Source organism: Anabrus simplex, chromosome 6 (assembly GCF_040414725.1).
Source record: "Anabrus simplex isolate iqAnaSimp1 chromosome 6, ASM4041472v1, whole genome shotgun sequence".
NCBI lineage: Eukaryota > Metazoa > Arthropoda > Insecta > Orthoptera > Tettigoniidae > Anabrus > Anabrus simplex.
The window spans coordinates 83,762,995-83,781,951 of record NC_090270.1 but is presented as its reverse complement, the minus strand read 5'-3'; the positions used below and the strand labels follow the sequence as shown (position 1 = coordinate 83,781,951).

General features: G+C 37.7%; 1 protein-coding gene across 2 annotated transcripts in view; it reads right to left on the bottom strand.

Moving 5' to 3' along the window:
• Positions 1-18,957, bottom strand: part of LOC136876123 (poly(A)-specific ribonuclease PARN) — a 271,064-nt gene that overhangs the window by 30,029 nt on the left and 222,078 nt on the right. For both annotated transcript variants that reach the window (XR_010860537.2, XM_067149805.2), the window contains exon 14: positions 15,253-15,351. Coding sequence is in view for 1 of the 2 variants with exons in the window: in XM_067149805.2 (XP_067005906.1) it covers positions 15,260-15,351 (92 nt within the window). In the remaining variant the exon portion in view is untranslated. The remainder of the gene's footprint in view (positions 1-15,252; positions 15,352-18,957) is intronic.

Genomic DNA, 18,957 nt, shown 5'->3' with positions numbered 1-18,957 from the left:
TGTGAGCATCATCAGCCAATTATTATTTACTTAAGGTTATATAAGATCATGAATCTATTCTATTGGATTAAGATTATGCTTGTAAACCTGACTGAAAAATATTATATTTTGCAAGTCATACAACAATAAAATTATGTGATCATGGTAGTGGCTGTGGTAAGCGCGTTAAGGTTAGGCCAATTATGTTTGGGGCCTTTAATTAAGATCAATTTTTCATCTTCATTTAAAGGCACCTTAGATAAATTTGTAACTGGTGGATGAAATTGTTCAGTCCCATTCGTGGTTATTTTGGTTACTTTAAACTGGTTGTTGATCACAGAATCCAAACTAGCTATTAACAAAATGCCAATAGATAAAAAAGACGAGTTAAGAATTGATATAAAAAGGAAACTGAACAACATTTTCTTTCCAAACAATTCGATTAACCCCACTGATTTAGTGTATCCAATTTTTTCTTTAAGATTTGCTGTTTCTTAGTTAACTCAGTAAATAATTTATTATCGACTTGGGTTTGAAAAAGATTCCATTGAGCACCTGAGAGTAATTTAGCGACTACAAGGTAAGTCTTGTATAACCTATGATTTAAGAAGGATTTTATCTTATATAAGAATCTGATTTCTTCTCTTAACCAAATTTTATTAGTTTTATTGTGAGTTTTATTGGTTTGAGGCAAAAAACAATGTTTCTTAATACTGCCTTTGAGGAAATTAGTTGTTAAATTCAGCAAGATACACTGTTTAAGGAATTCAATGTCCTTGTCCAATTTGGCTATCTTGATTCTTAAGCTTTAGCTTTTCGTTTTGCCTGGTAGGCCATTTCATTAAGAGATATAAATTTCATCAAACTTCAAACTAGAAGCTCTTTGAACAGCATCAATGTAACATGTTTGTACATTATTCACTGCATGTCCTTAACTTAATTTCTAAATGCCACTGCTACCATAAAATGACTTATATTTATCAGAACTTCGTAACGAATGATACGCAAGTTTTAAGAATCTTCAGCATCCAGATTAATCAACTAGAATCATCCTTCAATGGCAGTTAAATGCCTTATTTTAATGCATTCTATGCATAATTTAAAACTTTTATCACCATTGTGACTATTTTTCATCTTCAACTTTTAGCTTCAAACCACAATATTTTTACAGCATTTGTACACTATTTATGAACTTTTGATATGTTGTACAATTTGTGTTATTGGCTGATGATGACCTTGACCTCAGGTAGAAACTAGTACCAAATAAATGTTTCATTTGTGATGTAAACTGCATTGCAAAAATTTTGTATTGAAAAGGTAGAACTGTTAAACTAAAACTTTTAATTTTCTATGTAATCACAGTTCAATACGGACCAATCAACATGAAATTTATATCAGTCTGTTGGAGACAGTCCTGCAGCACGACGGCCACAGAAAGCTACCCTCCTTTTCCTGTCGCTGTCAGAGAGCCTCTCTATCTGGTAGTGCCCTAAATTGTAATGTCTCCAGCATTACCAAACTTCCAGTACCAGTCTAGGATCTTTCTGAGAATTATTCTCTCTCCCACTTCCAGTATTTCAATCAAATATTTTCTGTTTAGTAACAAATACTCCACGGCTTAGACCGGTCAGGTGACTGTAGTGTAGTGTTTAAGATTCACATTGTGTGACAGGCATCACTTCTTGCAGGTGTTTCGAGTTAGCTGATAGGCCAGTTCTACCCTGTTAACTCACAGAGAAAGCCGCTTTCGGTGACAAGTTGGGTTCAGTTCAGTCACTGAGGTACTTAAATTTCCACACACTTGATTTTACCCTCTTTTAGTGACATCTCTCTGTTAGCCTTCATGATGTTAAAGAAAGTTTTTTTCAATGACTCTTGGAGTTCAGCTTTGGTTGCCTATCTTCTGAGACAATTGACATATCCCCACTATTTCCAGAGATTCAATCATCAGTGCCATGTCATCTGCAAAGGCCAGACAGTCAGGAGTAAGCCCTTCCCTCTTGTGACCCAGGTAGACCCCACTTTGAACACCCTAGCTGACCAGTTCCTTGCACCATTCCCTCACAACTTTTTCAATGCTGCAGTTGAAAAGGAGTAGGAAAAGTTCATCACCTTGTCTACCACATTTTGATTTCGAAGGTGTCCAAGATCTCGCCTCGTGGAATAAAAACAAAACATTGCAGATAATAATAGAAAATTCACAATGATGGTAGAAAACTTTATAAATGAAGCCAAAAATTGTGAGACAGTGCAGGACCTGAGAAGAGTAACTGATCACACTTGGAGGGATATGAAGGTAGACTGGAAGTGTGCAGGCTTTTTGCAGATTAATATAAGTGCTGATGATGCTTGTTGTTTAAATGGGCCTAACATCCAGGCCATCGGCCCCTGATGGTATGAGATGAACCAAAATGGAATGATAATTAAAATTTTCCCACTGACTAAAATTTAAAAGATGATGATGAAGATAATGATTATGAATTTACTGTAGAATAATCAGTGGATCTAATTCACAATGCCTTTTCTCATAAAATGATTTAAAATTAGATTAAAATGTGTTCAAATGGAATAAGACATTATCTTTGAAATGAAATCGCATATTTCATCAAATGAAAAATTTTAAAATATACATTAAAATACACCCCCAAAAAACAGATTAAAACAGTCAATGGAATAAAAATGTAGATAATAATAAAATAAGAATTTAAAACAATAAAGAATTCACTTTTAAACACAATAAAACAAATAGTTAACCCTCATAAAACGGATGACTAGGTCTGCTGACAGCCAGGTCTACGCATTCCGTAAGTGTCTTTATTACAGCCAGATGACCGCCACAAGTACACATGGGCTTCTCCCTTTACTAAGTGGCAGTGCACTGCTATACCACGGCCAATCCAAAGACAACACAATACCACTGCTTCTCTCAGAGAAACCCGAATCGAAGTCTTCCATACCTTCGTAGTTCCTTTAATCATTCTCAGCTTATTTGAAGGAGGTGTGGCCTGCCAATCCATCTAACATAAGTGAACTGATCATTAACCTCTTAACTGGGTATTAAATTCTCCACATGCATAACCTGCCCTGGGTACTTTTTTCCCCAATTTGTGATATTTAAATATTTCCTGCACAGATGTGTACACAATTAGTTTAATGTAATATGATAGTGATTATTATACTTCAATAATGGGTTACCAACATTATTTACATTTTATGAATCCAGACGATTACAGGGTTTTTTTACATTGTTATTTGTGTGATATAGGTGGAAACAAGGTGTTACACACAAAGCCTTTCCACAGGCAGGACACCATTACGATGTTTCTTTCCTATTCCCTTGGAACCAACACAAAACACATCTTCGCAGAGGTTTTTGTCTTGACGCTGTGCTGGGAACATCTGGGAAGCAGCAGTTGAGGAGACAAGATGGCCTTGATGACTTAGAAGGTCAACCCATTGTTAGCTGCACCACTCCTCCAGTCAATGACAATAAATCTCACCAAGTCTCAACTGGAAAGAGAGTCTCTGAAGTTTTCCGCTTTGTTTCTTGTAGAAAACATTATCAAACGTCAGAACATCTTTTGGTAATACATTTTGAGATGTTCCCGAGCAGTTTTCTAGCTGTGGAGTTGACTGTCATAACAATCCACCACTCCCATATTCTTATTACAGCCTGGGCTAATACTAGTTTGTCAGTAATTCCCTTTCTCGAGTTTATCTCCTCCACGGAATCATCATGGAAAGTGCTTACAAGAATAATATCACATTTATCTTTCCACTTCATGATCATGTTTCTTTCGACAGCCTGAAACTCTTTTGCTCTTCTCTTCTCACTCGCCTTCTTCACAAAGCCTGGAAACTCCTTTCTGTTAGTCCTCATTGTCCCTACAACACCAGTTCTCCTTTCATAAACCTTATCTATCAATGTTGGGGTAGTATACCAATTATCAAGATACAAACAATATCCCTTGTCTAGTAACTCATCACTGAGTTCCAAAACTATTCTTACAGTTGTACTCTCTCCTGGATGGTTCTTACCAAATACAGTATCCTTACCAGTGTACACAGTAAATTTCTAAACATATCCAGAACTACACTCACACAATTTGTAAAGTTTCATGCCAGATATGCTGCATTTTAAGGGTATGAACTGTACCCAGCTTAATCGTCCTCTCCAGAGAAGAGATTAATCAACACAAACATTTTATTCAGCAGTGTAGATGGAGGAAAATTTGTTTAGGAGATGGTCGAGGATTGGCTGTATTTTCTACAGTTTCCTATTGTGGATCTGAGAATCAAACTTGGAATTATCTGCAACAAATGTGAAGGATTTTCAAAAGCAGGTGGAACCTTTTATCAGACATAATTTTGGAGAGATACGGAGTAACTATACTTTCATGTTTTGTGAAGTAGAGAAAGTTTCTGTAGAAGGAGAAGTTCAAGGAGAGTTTTCATTTCAGCAGCATTTGTGCCTGTCCAGCTTCTCGCTCGGAATCATTGTTTTAGGTTAGGGTTAGCAGCTAAACATTAGCTAGCATTCAAGTTTGTCTGTTTGACTAATAATTGGAATATATCATCATCTATGAACGTGCTGACGTATTCTGCGAAACTATATATGACACTTAAGTCTATATTTATCATGTTTACCCCTGTAAAAGCAAACCTTCGTCTTGGGGCACCATTTGCAATGAACTAAGCTGGCCGACTTACATTCTGAACGTTGTCCGCATCACTTGGTTCATCTGGAACCACTTCACTTTCATTTTCAGGGTCATTTACACTGCTGTTTTCTTCAGTATGTATCCACTCATCATCATCATCATCATCATCATCATCATCTGATAAGGAAGATATCTCACTGTCATTCTCCGCTTTCACAACTGTTAAAATACCCGCATAATCAAGCCGATCTATTTTATGTTTAGAAGCCACACTTCGCGACATAAATGGCTGCACGAGAGCTTCATGAAGGACAAAGAAAAAAAGACAATTTTGCGAGGCTGTAACAACTCTACGAAACAATACTCAGCGTGATCTCATGGGAAACATATATAACTAATATGATAGATTCCATAGCAAAGACATATGCCTTCACCTGCAAGATAAATACGTGATAAATTTTATGATCGACTTATGGCATCATACCCATCATAGAAGCCCAGCACAAAAACGTATAAAGACGTCACACCCATTTAAAGGGTTAAAGTGGGAGAGAGTGGAAGCAGCAGCAGTGGAGATAGTGATGAACCAAGAGATGAAACAATGGCATCAGACAGTGAATAAAGACTGTACAAGGAATGTGTGGCATTTCCTCTCCTGTGTAACAAAGTAAGCTGTCTCTCTCTCTCTCTCTCTCTCTCTCTCTCTCTCTCTCTCACATTCTCCTCAACCTGATGGTTGGTGGGTAGCATGACTGTCCTTGTCCAAGGACTTTCTATCCTGAGCCAGCTGCTTGATTAGTTGATATGGACGTCGCCCTTTAATGCCATAGAGGAACCCTGCTCTTGTAAGCTGTGCACTGTGAATTTCCTGTCACCTTCCATCAGATCTAAAAAAGCTAGATACATACTTCCAAAAGTGGTGTCTCCGTAGAAATCTCCAAAAGACTGCTGCATCTGTGTTTCATCTCAGAAATAAATTTGCCAACTACAAGCCTACAATAACATTCAGAAATCAATCCTTACAACACTGTCCCTTCCCAACATATTTAGGTGTCGCATTAGACAGATCCCTAACATATAAACATCATATTAACAACACAGCCGCCAAGATTAAAAGTCGGAATAATATTCTTAAAAAATTAGCCGGCACATCCTGGGGCGCAAACAACCAAGTGTTGAGATCTACTGCTCTAGCTCTTTGCTATTCAGTTGTCGAATACTGCGCTTCAACTTGGCTGAACAGTGCTCATACTGCGAAGATTGATGCTCAACTAAATCAAGCAATGCGCATTATAACTGGTTGTATTCGCTCTACAAATGTGGCCTGGCTGCCTACACTCAGTAATATTCCACCGCCTTGCTTAAGAAGGTCTGAAGCTCTTCTAAAACTGTGGAAGAAGACCAGCCAGGACTCCAACCTCCCCGTTCACCAGGATATTACTCAACCTGCCCCTCCACGACTTAAGTCTAGATCTCCACCCTGGCGCACTGCACTTACATTGGAAGAATCTGGGTTCTCCATCATGAACGCCTGGTTACACCAATGGCAGCAGTCTTCTGTTCCCAATCAACATCTTGCGACTCTACCTCATGTTCAACCTCCCGGATTCCATCTACCCAGACGTCAATGGAGGACTCTAAACAGGGTAAGAGTCCATCAAGGAAGATGCGGCTATACTCTTTATAAATGGGGCTGGCAGAAGTTTTCTGGGTGTGACTGTGGAGCTACCTCACAGACCATCCACAACGTAATTGCCGAGTGTCCACAGAGAGCATTTCAAGATCCTTTGGAGGACATACACAACGCAACTGAGGAGGCCTTAAAATGGATCATTGGATTTGATTTGGAACTATAGGCTTCTGCTTGTATATATTGTGTATATATTATATACTTATTTATATAATCTATCTGTGCACATCATATGATAAATAAATAAATTATCACCCGGTTACACTATTTACTTCTTTCTAGTTTATTTTCAGAATTCTGTTGTGCTGGTCTTAAAACATGCCATACTTTAATGCTACCTACCACTTTATTAATTTTCCTCTACTTTCAAGTGTACAGCCTTGAAATATTCTGTGATCTATCTGTTCTTGAAATATTCTGTGATCTATCTGCATAGCTCAATCACCTTACTGGCTTTGGAAATTGCTGAGTCATTTACAAAGTGACCTTTGATTAGTTCCTCTTTAAAGGGAAAAAAGTTTAAGCCTACAAAAAGGTTGCTCTCCCCTCTTCTATGTGGTTTTTATCTTTATAAGTTGAGTGATGCAGAAAATAGCTGTGTTCATTTTTGACCACTGTCAGAATTTTCACTGTACAGTTTTGTGAATGATTTATAAGGTAAAATTCCGAATACAGTAAGTGGCATTAAACTAAAAATTAATGTAATGCTATATAGATGCGACATTAGAGATTAATTATTGGATTTTTCAACAAGTATGGCTCCTAGAAATCATACCTAAATTACCCAGTTCATTTACTGCATACCGTATAATCTCGACTACCACCCGCCACCAAATAAGACCCACACCCTTATTTTGAAATAATTTTTTTTTAAAGAAAAGTGAAGTCAATATTATTTACAATCTTTACTAACACACATCAAATGATTAGAAAATACAAATTCAAGTAAACAAACATTTCCAGAACGATATCCAACAAGTTCATTCATCATCATCAGTACCAACTTCGAAACTTTCATCACCATCACCTTCCCACAAAATGTTGTGATCACTGCCATTCATAGCATTAGAAATGCTAAATTTCCTAAAGCTCTTCCGTACGAGGTCTCCAGGGATACGATTCCACGCCATAAAAATCCACGAACACAGCAGCTGAACTTCCGGGCGCTGAATGGGACCAGTTGGCGACAGTGTGTGATCATCAGCCGCCATCCATTCTGTATAGAGCTGCTTCAAGGCTGCTTTAAATGGACGGTTCACGCAGACATCCAGCGGCTGTAGTATAGATGTCATCCCGCCCGGAATAACTGCTAGGTCGGTTTTCCCATCCTTGATATGTTTCTTCACAGCGTCTGTTGTGTGACCGCCGTAACTGTCGAGAACAAGCAAGCTCTTTTGTCCCAATAATGCACCAGAGCGACGTTGTCAGACACACTTTACCCAGTCTTCCACACGGGAACTGTCCATCCAGCCAGAGTTCTGAGATCTGGCGATAACACCAGCGGGTAGATTTTTAGGAAGCGTCTTTTGCTTGAGAACAATGTACAGCGGCAATTTGGTTCCATCGGCAATAATACACAACATTACCGTACAGCGTTGTTTTTCATTACCACCTGTTCTAATGCTAACACTTTTTGCACCCTCAACATTCACGGTCCTGTCCAATGGCATTTCAAAGTAGACTGGCGTCTGATCTGCACTGCCAATTTGGGAAAGCAAATATGCATTTTCCTTCTGCAACCGAATTATGTGATGCTGAAACGACAATAACTTCTCATCGTAAGCACCAGGAAGACGCTGTGAAATTGAGGTACGCCTTCATACGCTGAACTCATTTCTTTTATCAAAATTACAAACCCATCCTTGGCTTGCCTTAAACCCATCCGATGAAAGTTTCTTTACGATCTCTAATGCCTTTAGCTGACACATTTCCTTTGACACACCATATCCGAATTCCCTCCTTTCTGTCACATATTTATCAAGTTTTTTTCAATATCTGGAAACTGTACACTCAGCCCACGAAAAGCTCTACGATCACAACTACATGTTAATAGCACATTTTTCTTCATTCTCCAATCACGAATACACGACTTGTCAATATCATATTTCCTACCGGCGGCACATAATTTTGGCTTCCCGAACTACTTTCAGTTTCTCACTCGCAGTAAAAGATTGCAAACGGTTTGTGGAATTCATGTTGATACTCTGAGAACATGCCTGAGACTAACGCCAAGCGCAGAAGTAGCGTATACTGAGAGAGGAGAGAGCATTGTTGCCAAGCCTTGCCGGCGGCGATGCCCGATTTACGTGGATTCGGAGAGATAAATTTCCTAAAATTTTAAATAAGACTCGCACCCAATTTTGGAAGCAATATTTTCGAAAAAGCAGTACGGGTAGTATTAGAGAATATACAGTATGTAGTATGTTCTTAAATATCTATCTGTGAATTGAAAATAAAAAAAATTAAGTGTTCTGAATTATTCAATCCACCATTATCCGTGACTGGGAGAGAAGTGTTTATTCATTCATGCATGCATGACAATTCAATCATGGAATCATTGATCACTTAACTCATTCATGCATTCATGTAGCCATATGCATAGTGCCTGTTGAATACGGAAGAGAACTCTGTACAGATTTATGACAAATAAATATATATATATATATATATTCAATCCACCAAGCAGGTTAATCACCCACTGATATCTTACTGAAGTTCAAATGGGTATAATCAATTGCAGACCTCAGTTCAGTAACTCACCTGCCAGAGCTCTCATAAAGAGCACATCTCCCAGTAGGTAACTTGGCAAAGTTGCTCACAAATGTTGGAGTATTTCTCTCAGAAACTCAACAATAGTAAGCCCTTAAACAGGACCTTGCATGTTACTGGGAGGAAAGAGGTGGTGATGATAGCGGTGATCATTGTTTTACGAGAAAGTCATCATCGTCATCATCAATGTCCCACTCCAGTCACCCGGGTGTGGTTAACAAGCCTCCTCCACTCCTTCTGTCCTTCCACTTTTCCTGCTCAATTACTTCTGCCACATCCAATCCAGCTTCTCTAATGTTCTTCCAAATCTGATCCATCCACCTTCTTCTTGGTCTTCCAACTGGTCTCTTTCCCTTAACTTCTCTTTCCAATTCCCTTCTTGCTATCAGTTCCTTTCACATTCTTTTTACATGTCCGAACCATTTCAGTCTTGCTTTCTGTGTGTTCTGTACTAACGGTTTTATATTTAGCTCTTCTCTGATTTTAATATTTTGAATTCTATCTCTTCTTGTCTTTTTAACCGATGTTCTTAAAAATTTCATTTCTACTGCTTGGATCTTACTATCTTGTCTCTTATTAGTTACCGGAGTTTCTAGTCCGTATGTTACAACTGGTATGAAATACTGTTTATATAATGTTAATTTTGTTCTCTTGGATACTTTGTCATCCCATAAAAGCTCTCTGACTTGATGATAAAATGTTGTACCTCTACTTAGTCTGTTATTAATTTCAGGGTCGATTTCATTACTTCCATTAGTAATGCTACCCAGATATGTAAACTGTTCTACATTCTCTAACTGTTTTCCATCTATGTTCACTTAGCTTGAAGTACAACTGGGGCATTAATCAGAATTGAAAAGGAAAAAGTCTGACACTTCAAAGAATGAAGGTATTAGCAATAAAAAGGGGAAGAGCCGTAAAGGACATGAATATAAAAGACTCCCTAGGTCTTGCAAACCTAATACCGTTTAGGGTCAGGAAATAACAAGAGTTGACCAAGGAAAGTCAGATAGGAAGGATGAAGCCTGAAACAAGTAGAAGTAATGCCAGACGCGCCTAAGGGACCCATAGTTGCCTTCCCCACTCCCAATATGGAAGTCCCTTTCAGTCAAACAGGCAGGGGATATCACACAAGTATTATACTACACTCACGCACAGAGGGAGGGAGGAGAGTGATCCCTCAGTAGTTGTCCATGTCTTTTAAATCTCCTTTCTTATGAAGTGGGTGGATCAAAGATGAGGTCCAATCTGGTGATAACTTCTCCATTTCCCAGATGTTCCACAGTTCAGCCACAATGGAGTCCTCTCCAGCTTTGTTGTTCTTGAGTAGTTGCATGATTTGACTAACTTGTTCCACAGACGGAGGTAGTAAGTCCAAGTTTAGTGTCGTTTATTGATGGTCGAGGTCTTCACTGGGTGGATCACAACTGAGCAGGTTCTTAACTTAATTGGCAAGTGGGTGGCAGTTGTCCTTGTCGTAAACCACCTTGCTGTGTGAGTCTCTAAAGTGAAGGCTCAGTGGAGTGTATTTACCGAGATTCTGCTTGAAAGTTCTGTAAAAGTCTCTGAAGTTATATTTAGTGAACCTCTCTTTGATCTAGGTCAGTTGGTTGTGTGTGAAGGTTTGTTTGACTCCTTGGATTATCTTCACCATAAGCTACCTCTATTCCATGAATTTCTCCCAGTTTTTCTTGGTCTTCTGGGAGTTCTATCTCAAACATGCTGTTTGTCTCTGGGCTCTGTAGTCATAATCTTCAGTCCACCACACAGGCTTCATTATTCTCATGAAGGAAGCAAATTCACTTACTGTCTTGACTAAGGTCTTCTTCAGTTCGTCTCGGTTATTCAGATCTGTATCGATCAACCTCTAAGTTACTTCTTCTTGTTCTTAAGTCATTCTGTGTTAAATCTGATTATCCTGGGGGCATGTACCATCTGGTGTTTCTGGGAAAAATCTCAATTTTGATCATAGGTTGGCACCCTTTGTGCCTTTACATTTTGTATGTCTCTTCAGTAATTTCTAGAGATGGCCACAGGGTCTATCTGGAACTCACCTACATTAGTGTTAGGACAGATCTAGGCCTTCTGTTTCCTACACAGGTGACTGAAGGCTGTGTGAACTTCATGACCAAGCTAAAAGTCTTGCACAGTTCCACCAATTGTTCTCTGTTGTTGTCAGTTCTCTTGTGCACTACGCTGGATAGTTGCCCACTATGTTTCCATATTTACTCTCTTCTCAGCTGAGCACTGAAGTCACCTAGCATTATGGCGGTATGTCTCTCTGAAATTTTGGAGCGGATGTCCACCAGATCTTCCCACAATTTTTCTGTGATCCAGCTGTTGTCCTATTTGATTGGAGCATGAACATTTACTACAGTACAGACTTCATTGCCACATTTGAGAGGATGGATACACAACTGCAGGGGGAGATAAAGTCTAAATAGAATATCTTTTGGCCAACAATAAATTTCATACTTAAGTGGGGTATTACTCGTTGGCCCACTTTTTTCTTTAAATATTCTGTAATCTTGTGACGTATTCCTCAGTGTCGGTAAAATGCTGTGCCATGTTAGTGAGTTGATCAGATCTTCCAGCTTACTCACTCTGAGCACTGAATTGACATTACATGTTGCAGAGAAGCTTTGTTGTCTTTGCCCGAGTTTATATCCGATGTTTTCAGGATGCTTTGACTCATCCTTTAGTATATTGGTGTCGGCTCCCCAGAATTAAACAATCCGCTGGAATGATTACCACCTTGTAGTGCATTTGGTAAAAATTACCTATGTGCTCGACTGAAGGTAAGTCTTAAGTGAACAGTGATGGGTCAATGTCCACAATACATCCTAGGTTATTAGCCTGAGAGAGTTTATTATATGGGGTCTCCCCTAGAAAGATTGGCTTCTTTATGCCTTACAGAGCTGCTTCTGCCCTTGGCTTCTTGTCACAATTTCCCTTTCCTTAACCTCTAAATCTCTGTTGTATTTTAATATTACGCATCTTTAAAAATCCAAACATAACTTATATAAACTGTTTGTTATGAAAAGAAAATAATGAGTGTTCATACGACGACTAGCAGATGAAATTTGGACGATGATTAGATTAAATGAAATAGAATAATTAATTAAACATAACTGATATGCTGGCAAAGATTCAATGGGTAACCAGAGAAAGAAGAGAGACCTTCTGATGGATAAATTCAAACTTAATTACAACACATCGCTAATCAATCTCTGAGAGAGATAAGAGTATAAAACTTCTACAGCATCTGGTGAAGGAACCCCGAACTAGCGCTGGGGGTATGTGGCTAACTTTCAGAACAAGAAGCACTGATGGCAGATTCTCTGCCTTAGGGGAAGAAGAATAACAACATAACCACATTAGAGATGGTACAAACCTCAAGATATAGAATACCAACAAAGAAAGGTTGAATTTGCATGTTAAACCAAATAATATCTACAAAATCCTTCAAGAATTCCAGGAATAGCACTACAAAGTGAAGCAATTACATCACTTCATTGCGCTCCACTGTTGATTCACAAGCTGTTAGTGGTTAGCACATACAGAACACGGTTAGGTGATATACACTGAAAATATTGAATATTAGTTCATTTCTGACTTCACTGGTAGTGAAGTTAGATATGACTAAAATGCTACAAACTTACAAATTACGACAACTAATAATAATCATAATAGTTACAGAAGTAAATCATATAATAATAATAATAATAATAATAATAATAATAATAATAATAATAATAATAATATAATTAAAATTATGATCATAGTTTGGAAAATTATTAAGCCTGAAACTGAGTTTCTATCTCAAGAAGCTGGGTCTTTCATTGACAGATGTACATCATATTCAACTAAATATTTTGAAGGATTCATTGACAACATTAAACCACCATTTATATTCTTGTCATTAGATAATAATGACTCATTATAATCACTCTTCTCTAATATACTTTTTTGTTGAGAATAAATTTAAAAAATTCATAATTATAAGTAGAACAAAACCTGATCATTCACTTAACTCTCATCATCATCATCATCATCATCATCATCATCATCATCATCATCATCATTTCCCAGTTCAAGTTTCCCGAGTGTGGTGTACAAGCAGTTTCTGTTCCTGTATGTCCTCTCAACTTGAAATTTCTCTTGCTGACCTCCGATTTCACTGTGTCTATCCATCGATTCCTTGGCCTCCCACTGATCTCTCCCCTTTAACTTCTCTGTCAAAGTAATTCCTTGTTGTTTTCGTTCTGTCCGCCCTCATAACCTGTCCAAACCATTGTAGCCTGTATTTTCCTAAAACCTCAGTAAAAGGTATTTTGATCCCAGCCTCCTTCCTGTTTGCTTCATTTCTAATCTTGTCTTTCCTGGTCTTTTGGTTCATTGTTCTCATGAAATTAATTTCTGTTGACTGGATTTTACTAATAGCTTTGTTATGTAGGGTACACGTTTCAAGTCCATAAGTGGAATTGGAATGAAGAAGGTGTGAAATATGGTCAGTTTAGCTTTCTGGGGCATTTTAATATCCCACGGTAGCTTTCTCACTTTAAAATAACATTGAGCAGCTTTCTGAGCCCTATTAAGTATTTCTTGGTTTATTGTGTTACCTTTTGAAATGATAATTCCAAGGTATTTGAAGTTAGAAACAGATTGTAATAGAGTTCCCTCCAGAAAAATGTTTGAATCTGGTTTTTCCTATTGATAGTCATTCCAACAGTTTTTGTTTTACTGGTGTTCAGTCCATATTATTTAAACTTGCCATTCCAAAGATTCCGTCTCTCCTCTGTACTTCTGCTTCATTTTCTCTCCAGATCAGAATCTGCAAATAATAAGAGTGTGATCCATCATGATGATGAACAGGAGTGGTGACAGGACACTTCCCTGTTGGACTCCTCTTTGCGTTTCAAAACAATCTTATCTTCCATCCCCTACACAGACACAGCTAAAGCATTTTTGATTCACCGTCTTTACTTTATCAATCAGGAAGTTTGGCACACCTATACATTCTAGGCATTACCACATTATCTCCCTAGACACAGTTGTACGCCTTCTCGATGTCCATAAAAACCATTTTTCCATATTCTGTGTGAGGTCTGTAGTGCTTCGGCTCTTTCCTGCAGCCATGTTACTCCTCCTCCAATAACGGTTATACTATATCCCTGATTCTTCTTTCAATTATCTTCTCCAGAAGCTTAAGAAAGTGAGAAAGTAGAGTGATTCCCACATCATTTCCACATCTCTTCCTGTTTCCCTTTTCATACGGGGGGATAATAAAACCTTTCATTCAGTCCTCTGGAATCTTGTTTTCTTTTCAGATGGCAGAGAGTACTCTATACAACCACTGTATGCCTTGTGCTCCAGCTGCCTTTATCACGTCAGCAGTGAGGTCATCAAACCCTGGTGACTTACCATTCTCATGTTCTTCAGTTCCACTTCTAGCCATGTTAGCCAGTGTTATGCTCTATCACTCACACAAATGTGCAATTTCAGTTATGTAATTGAAGTAGTTCTTCATTTTTTCTCTAATGCCTTGATCTGTCTTCACCAGGTTCCCATCATCTGTTTCCAGTGCAAGGATATTACCATTCTCACTCTGTTCTTGACCATTAAGCAACTTCCTATCACTATCACAATCTTCTGTTAGCCTGGCAGTGAAAACTAACCCTAATACATAATTATAATCTAAATACAATAATATCTGATCATTGTAATAGCTCTGAAACTAATTCTAATACATACTGTCATCTAACAACAACAACAATAATTTAACATTTATGCAAACATTCATACATCGGTTATTCCGTCAGTAATTTTAATGAATCAAGCAAAGTGCCCTTGACAGTTCGCCCTAAATTTATTACAGGAAGTCACGTTAGTGGGGAAGGGAATTTCGTGATCTAGTAGCGCAGATTGTAAAAGAGCAGTTGAAGATTGTAGTGCAGGATGGAATGTGAAAGGTCATAAATTAGGATGTTGTATGCAAAACTTGTTAATATATAACATAAAGTCACTAAAAACATATTTATAAGAGCACAAAATGTATGAAGCCAATATGGTGGTGCAATGGATTAGTTTCTTTATAACTAAACAAAATATTTTCTTTAACAAGATTAACTACCAAGAAAAAGAAGATATTACCTGTGTCCTACCCCCATGTGTCATCCTCTTCAAATTCTTTCTTGTCTACTGAAGTCCCATTGGCTGATGATGTACCGTCCATGTCTTTACTTCTTTTTGCTACCAACAAGAATACAGGAGATCGAGATTGAAAGTGGAGTAATTACTCTCTTGCAATACCAACAACGAATATGTTTTTCAAAAACATTTTTTTGAGGTTACGTGATAAGATAATTTAACAAATTAATATGTTACATAACTTCTATGGAGTTTCTGAAATAGAGAATATAACCTAATTCAAAAGCAAGCAAGCAACATTCATTCATTCATTATAGACTATTATGCCTTTCAGCATTCAGTCTGCAAGCCATCCTACTTTCCCTCCTGTACATCGAAGTTGGTCTGAAAACAGAACAGTGAATAGATGGTTTCGTCCAGGAGCTGAATTTCTTTCTTACAGAATACTGTTGATTGGAACTGCAAACTCACAGCATTGGCTTTGCTGCACCTTGATTCAATCTCACTCACTATACTACCATCCAGGGAGGATACATATCCTGAATATTTGAAAGGATCTACCTGTTGCAGTTTTGTATTCCCAACCCAAAATTCAATTCTCTTACGTTTCCCTACTAACATTTTAGGGCCTGCACTACGACTGTCAGATAAACAGGCTGCAGTTTTGCAAACAATAAGTTAAATATTTTCTTGCGAATTAACAACGGATTTTAATTATGGTATTGTTATGCGGAAGATGGAGTAACATTTTTATTGTGTTGGTAATAAGTTTACTGAAAGTATAGTGAATTTCAGCATGGTGGTAAACGTGTTCCCTGGTGTTTTCGTTAGTTTAGCTCTATTCCTTTTGAAATTGTATTACTAGAGTCTAATATCAAACTCTTATTAAGCTATAATGTGGAAGTTCAGGTCAAAAATAGAGAATTAGGACTGAAATGTACACATACAAAGAAATGTTAAAATTAATTAACTAGGTAACGAAACTCAGAAATTTAGAAAATTAAAAAAACTGAAAATGTAACCTGGACGCAAAAGTTAAGATTCACCTTATGAAAATCCACAGTCTGTTTCCAGTCATTCGACCGGGTCAGGAACGGAATGAAGTCCCCATCTAGCGGCAAGGGCAGGAACTGTGCTGGCTGCCGAAGCCTGACGCACTCTTCTTGGCCAATGATTAATGAATGACAGATGAAATGAAATTGGGAGTGTTGCTGGAATGAAATATGACAGGCAAAACCGGAGTAACCGGAGAAAACCTGTCGCGCCTCCGCTTTGTCCAGCACAAATCTCACATGGAATGACAGGGATTTGAACCACGGAACCCAGTGGTGAGAGGCCGGTGCAGTGCCGCCTGAGCCATGGAGGCTCCACAATTCAGCTCATGCATATTACCAAATAATTCCTACCACACAGTATAATTTTGGTTTTTGTCTAATACTATTTACGAGGATGCACGTTACGGTGAAAGTAAAGTTTATATTCATAATTAATGCCATTGTATGTGGCGTAAGATCATTAATTTTATTACTAATTCAATTTATTGTTGCTAATTTATTAAGTAAGCCTAGTTAGTCTTTTTTTTTTTTTCCAAGACAATGTTAGAATAGTAACTGGCAAGCATTTATCTTACTTTAGTGTAAATACTTAGTAGCAAGTTGTTATGGAGTCAAGGAAATATAACCTCCTTAACGTCCTCATTCGACGGACGAATCACCATCAACAACGGGCGTATACCTTTACTTTTAAAGTTAAAAACTTCATCACTGATCTGTATTGAACTAATAGTTACAATGCTAAAAAGAGAGAAATGTTCCACCTTTTCAATACAATAACACTGTTGCACGAATCAGTGTAGCAACATATTTAATTTATTAAGGGACCGGTTTCGACATCTGTCCATGTCATCATCAGCCTACACAAAAATGGCAAGAAGTCAACACAATCGTAACACTTATGACACTTTTCTTGAATTAAAAATAGAAGTTCATGTAGATGTTCTTGAGCACTCTTGCTGATCTTGAGGTTTAAAAAATGATGCAGTATAGTTCTTGCCATTTTTGTGTAGGCTGATGATAACATGGACAGATGTCGAAACCGGTCCCTTAATAAATTAAATATGTTGCTACATTGATTCGTGCAACAGTGTTATTGTATTGAAAAGGTGGAACATTTTTCTCTTTTTAGCACTGTATACCTTTACTCTATACGTGGGTCATGGATAGATTTGGAACAGAACCTAAGCTTACGACACCCACTCTAATGATTAGGAAATGTGTACTATCACCTTTACTACCCTAGTGACTAACATTTAGAAGGTAAAAAAATGAAGGACTATTGGGACTCGAACCCATAAATAACTGCGTGGCAGCATCAAACTACATTGCTGTAATGACTACGGCTACCTAGAACTGATTATTTTAACCATGATGGTTCAATCTTGTCTGTATTGACTTACATTCAATTTCTATGAAACATTTTTCTGCCTTGTTCAATACTTCACATTTTATTATAATTACCTCCTGTACATGTTTCAAGAGCTCAGCTACTCTTTTCCTCATGTACGGGAGGTAATTATAATAAAATGTGAAGTATTGAGCTCAGCTACTCTTTTCCTCATGTATGGGAGGTAATTATAATAAAATGTGAAGTATTGAACAACTATTACAAGATATTTTTCCTTTGTAAAGTGAAGGCTCAGTGGAGGCGGAAAAGTGTTTCATAGAAATTAAATATGGCTACCTAGGAACCTTGTTGTTGAATTGCTTGCGTGCAACTCATATAGTCAGTTGCAACAACTTGCTAGCTTGGGAAATCTTTAAAAATTCTGTGATAGCTGGACAGGAAGCATGATATAGGCTAACTGCCACATAAATTTAAACTGCACTTTTATCTGGCTGTCGTAGTACAGGACCTTAGTCTTGGAAAGGCTAATTTTCGTATCATATTAATTATATCAATTTTCAAGTTCCAAGGTAGATGGCAGGTTTTCAGCACAGTCTGCCATTAAGACCAAGTCATCGGCATAGACCAAACTGCTTCCTACATTTTCACCTAACTGAATCCCTCCCTCCCAGTTTAAACCTTTTGGTAGAGGAATTAATAAAAAAGGTGAAAGATCACATCCTTATCTAACCCCTGCAAGAACCTTGAACCAAGAACTCATTCTACCATCAATTCTCATTGCAGCCCAATTTTCAACATAAATGCCTTTGATTACTTTTAACCCTTTTACGACCGTGTATGTTTAAGAAGAGTCCCTTTCTAAGGACCACCTGGCCTGTTAGGTAGCGAGATAAAAAAGACCTAGGCGTATTCTAAAATTCTCCTTCCATAAATATCACACACATTGTAATTAAGATTTTGATATGATTTTTTCCAAAAATATTAAAATTAATTCTCCTTACTTCAGAAGAAATGTAAGAAATAGACATATTGAAAACGGTAATTATTTAACACATATTTCAGGTTAATTTCATCAACGAATCATCACCAGGTATTCCTTTTATCTAGTGCGGCCATTCATGATAAGTCAGCTAGTCCTTTTTGTAAGGGCGGGCACTGACAATATATCATCACCTAGCCCTACAAGGGTTAATAATACACCCTTAATCCCCCAGTATGGCTAATACTTTTTTCCCTCAGAACTCTGTCATATGCCTTATTTAGAACTATGAAATATAAACATATGTCTATTCTACTTGCAGAATT